Source organism: Hippocampus comes, unplaced genomic scaffold, assembly GCF_001891065.2.
Source record: "Hippocampus comes isolate QL1 unplaced genomic scaffold, H_comes_QL1_v1.1 scaffold10, whole genome shotgun sequence".
Lineage (NCBI taxonomy): Eukaryota > Metazoa > Chordata > Actinopteri > Syngnathiformes > Syngnathidae > Hippocampus > Hippocampus comes.
In genome coordinates this window covers 327,892-332,205 of record NW_017805001.1, presented here as the reverse complement: position 1 = coordinate 332,205, position 4,314 = coordinate 327,892, and the positions used below count along the sequence as shown (strand labels likewise).

Here is a 4,314-nt window from a genome sequence, read left to right as displayed (position 1 = left end):
AATTTTTTTCCCCCCCCCCTTTTTTTTTTTTTTTTTTTTAATTCCTCCTCGGCATGATCTCCACTCCCTTTTCAGATCGCCACAGCAGCGCTAGCGCGGAGGTGCAAAAGGAAGAGGAGAGGAAGTTCAAGGAGGTGGGCGAGGCCTTCAGCGTATTGTCGGACCCCAAGAAGAAGTTGCGCTACGACAGTGGACAGGACCTGGAGGACGAGGGCATGAACATGGGCGGTAAGCGCGTGCGGCCTTGGGGGGGAGGCTTCCTTCATGGCACGCTATCGCAGCCATTTTGTGGAAACTCATGTCTTGTTGTCTCACGGCAGATTTTGACGCCAACAACATTTTCAAGGCGTTCTTTGGCGGTCCGGGAGGTTTTAGTTTTGAAGGTAAGAGAATCTGATGATGTAAAACACCCCGCCTATATCACAGTATTTGTCGAGCCGCTGTTTTAGTCCATGCTCTCTTAAGTTTTATACAAATTTGACTTTAATTGTGTCCGTCACACAATTGACTTTATTGCCTTTCAGCTTCCGGGCCAGGGAATTTCTTCTTCCAGTTCGGTTAAGTGGTCTGCTCTCCCGCTAGTCCGGCACTACGTCAGGACTTGTTGACGCACGCCACCCCTCTCCCCACTGACCCGCCGTCTGTATCCTTGAGCAGATACGGATCCTTGTCATCTCCGCCATCGACTCAATGCAACCACACGTACAGACACGCACCAACCAAACACAAACTTGCCGTACATGGAAGACCTTTGAAGTGAACGTCGTGCAGCTACTCTTTTTTTTTTTTTTCTTTTTTTTTTTTTTTTTTGAAGGGGTCCATGGGGGAAGAATAGACTACTTCCCCGCTCTGCATGAAACTGCAATCGCCATTTTCTGATTTGAAGTATCTGATAGGGACGGTCGTGAAATGGCATCCAAGCCAGTGGGAGTGGCCATCGTGTGTCTGAAATAAACACTTTTTATATTTGATGTTGCCATCCACAGATTGCTGCGTTGCACATGTGACTGGAATGTATCATTTTGGTTTGTGATTAGTTAGTTTTTTTTTTTTTGGATCGTATTTTGATATTTATTGTCTTTTTTTCTTTTTCGCCGCGCCAGTCACAGCTACTTATCCAAGCAACAAAACACATGGAAAATAGAATTTTCCGACCATTAAAATGCAACACAACGAAAGGATGGGAACATGTTTAGAATGTTGTCTATGGGACGGGTCCAGACATACTTCTTGTTGACGTTGATAAGGTGGGAGAAATCAGGGCGTCCTCGCCTATAGTGTCATTGTCATTTTGGTGAAACCTTCCTGTTTTTATCAACCGTGTCAATAAAGTCGAGGCCTCATCTGTCTCTATTTACATGTTATTAGAACCAACTAGGAAAAAGCATTACAAATGCTGTATAGAAAAGATAATGCTAAATCTATCTGTCTTTTTTTTTTTTCTTTTTTAAATGTAAATCCCTACACGTGGCTCTGCCAGTGACTGGAACAAGACACATCACGGTATATAACGTGAAACTTTTTTTTTCTCGTGTGGCAGCAATACCTTTTCCATAAATAATCATTATTTATTGTACATAATCATTATTTATTGTACCTGAAAAGCAATTGTTATACGTGTTGAATTTAACTCTTAAAAGTCTCATTAGCTCTCATTGATCAAGTGTCCCTAATGTGCTGTCTGGGGAAAAAGCCTGCGTTTCCACATACTTTACAATGGGGGGCGCTGTTGGCTCATTTGTTAGTGCGGTTGCCAAGTTACCTAGTTAGAGAGGCGCTTACTCGCCTGCATTTGTTTTTTTCCGCTTTTTAAGTGAAATTCTCCGAGGGGAAATGTCCGAAACGGAGTCCGAGTGCAAAAGTCCGAAGGCTAAGGGTGTTTTCTCTACCTTAATGGCGGATGGAGACTGGTTGCTGCTCAAGGGGGAGTATGAGAAAGCAGTGGAGAGATTCAGTACGGTGAGTGCTCACGAGCCGGAATTTTTTTCACCGTCCAAATATCCGCATCAATAAAAGCCGGTCATATTTAAAATAAAACACTTTACACAACTGTTTTCACCGTGAAAATTCATTTTCAGTCGTTTTTCTGACCATTTTCATTTTGTAGAGTTTGAAAATAAGTCATTCAAATGTTTTTCTTAATACAGCTCAGGAAAAAAATTATGAATGCTAACAAACCTTGAAACACCCTATTAAACCGCAAATGTGACGAGAATGTTCTGCCAGCCTGGGGGTGTGGGGTATTTTCTGGGGTACGTACTACACTGTCACGTACGGTCACGTACTGTACTGAAAGTGGATATTCTCAATCGTATAACAGGCTCTGACACTAAAACCCGAGGACAAATACTGCTTCGTGGGCCGCTCCAAGTGCTACCTAATGATGGGTCAGTATGAAAAAGCCCTGGGGGACGCCGAAGCTTCACTTCAAGAAGACCATTCCTTTTTTGAGGTATGGTTTTTTTTTCAATGTCATAGTAAACTCTTATTTGGAATCAATAATAAATATTTCGTGTTTTTTTTTTTTTTTACATTAGGGGTTGTACCAGAAGGCCGAGGCTTTGTACTGCTTGGGGGAATTTGAATTTGCGCTAGTGTTTTACCACCAAGGGCTGAAGCTGCGCCCACAAGTCCATGAGTTCAAGGTGGGCATCCAGAAAGCTCAGGAGGCCATTGAGAACGCCGTCACCGGTATGTGACCGACACCAATGATGGAAGCATACAATTATCCAAAATGTCCTGATAATATCATCAGTGAACAGCTAAGGGCTCCTGCCCAACTCCGGACTGATTGATTATATTTTGTCTATATCATCATACATGTCATCACTCAGTCCCTGCCGCCATCAAACAGAAGCTTAAAGCAGAACTCCAGCAAAAAGATGCAGAGGTAGTCACACATCAATTTGTCATCCCTCTACATATTACGATGATCAACACAACCAATCTCACACAACAGATGGCAAAAGCCAAGAAACCACACGCCTCCAAGTCAGAAAAGAAGAGCAAGAAATACCTGGGGGAGTTTTACGAGGACAGGAGATATCTGGAGAACCTGTTAAAGGATGAAGGTATGTTTGTTGTTAATGTTTCTTTTTTTGTACATTTTTTTAAAGCTCTTAGAAACATTTATGTTGTTTTATATTATCATTGTTATTAATCAGAATTGTAACAATTGAATTGTGTGTTTAATGTTTAGATGTCGATCCATCCATCTGATCTAGATCTGGCTTCTTAGCTAGCTAGCGTGCTAGCCTTTCTTTGGCAACCATGCAGTCAGACAGGGCAGTGCTTCACCTGTTTCTAATGCATATGTCCGCGTTTACGGCAAACTGTCATGATCTAATCATGTTTGGGTGTATTCTAATCTGCAGACTTGGGGAAAGGGAAGACGAGGAACGGTGAGCAACTGCATGATGTCATCCAGGGTTGCCTCACATACTTGGACGGCTGCGCTGACTTCTGGAACCAGCAGAAGCCCCCGCGCCATCCACCCAAAGACCCTCAAAGACAACGAAGCAAGTGGGGCAAAATGCCCATCCATCCCTCCTCAAAACCTGCAAACTTTACAGTAAAGAGCATGTAGGACAATAACGCTTATGATTTGATTCGATTTTTATTCATCTCAAACAAGCACAATATTAAAAATAGTGTAAATTCAAGATCCATAAAAAACATAAATAAAATGAAGCCATGAAGATTAAAAGAAGGTTCCAACTCTTATTGTAAAAAAAACAAAAAAAAAAAACCTTAAAAGCAATACTTAGAAAAAAATGTGCAATTCTGAAAGTAACTGTCTGGATCTTAATAGCTGAACAATTGTAATATTTTTACGGCAAATAGTTTGGTGTTTTGTGGCAAAATCTAAATGTTTCATGGCAAACTATATTGTATTTTTTTCATGGTTTATGTTGTGTCATGTGGCCATTTTTTCATCTAAAATTACAGTAGAAATGCTTCTGTTCTATTTCTATGGGTGCTTAATAATATGCCCTCGTTTGTGGTGAAAGGATGATGTTCTTCAGTCGCGATTCGCTCGAGGGGTAACAATGCACATTGGAACACAAAGACTTTCAGCCCACATCCTTTCATTCCACACAGACTGCTTCACTTGAACACACTCAAAGCTTAAACATACCTATTTGTAAAATATCCACTATTTACAGAAAGTGTGCTGCAAAGCATGCTAGAAAGTACGTGGCTTCACCATCGCTACAGTATTATTAATAATGTATCATTGCCATTGCTATAATTATTAACATGTTATTCATTTTAATATTTCTATTAAATTACGTCAATTAAAACAAAAAAAAA

The 4,314-nt window shown here is 40.9% G+C and overlaps 2 protein-coding genes across 3 annotated transcripts; both read left to right on the top strand.

The window, feature by feature from the left end:
* Positions 1-16: 16 nt before the first annotated feature.
* On the top strand, positions 17-1,353 carry LOC109531509 (dnaJ homolog subfamily C member 7-like). Its single transcript, XM_019895830.1, has 3 exons — positions 17-228; positions 321-383; positions 525-1,353. Exons 1-3 carry the CDS (start codon positions 54-56, stop codon positions 560-562), a joined length of 276 nt encoding a protein of 91 aa, XP_019751389.1. The 5' UTR covers positions 17-53; the 3' UTR covers positions 563-1,353.
* Positions 1,354-1,565: 212 nt separating this feature from the next.
* On the top strand, positions 1,566-3,657 carry odad4 (outer dynein arm docking complex subunit 4). 2 transcript variants are annotated; one of them, XM_019895818.1, is made up of 6 exons: positions 1,566-1,959; positions 2,321-2,452; positions 2,538-2,691; positions 2,835-2,890; positions 2,960-3,071; positions 3,200-3,367. In XM_019895818.1, the coding sequence occupies exons 1-6, from the start codon at positions 1,834-1,836 to the stop codon at positions 3,217-3,219; spliced, it is 600 nt and encodes a 199-aa protein (XP_019751377.1). In that variant the 5' UTR covers positions 1,566-1,833; the 3' UTR covers positions 3,220-3,367. The 2 variants fall into 2 exon arrangements, with proteins under 2 accessions (XP_019751377.1, XP_019751370.1); XM_019895811.1 differs by lacking the exon at positions 3,200-3,367 and adding an exon at positions 3,375-3,657 and having other exon boundaries at positions 1,570-1,959.
* Positions 3,658-4,314: the final 657 nt, after the last annotated feature.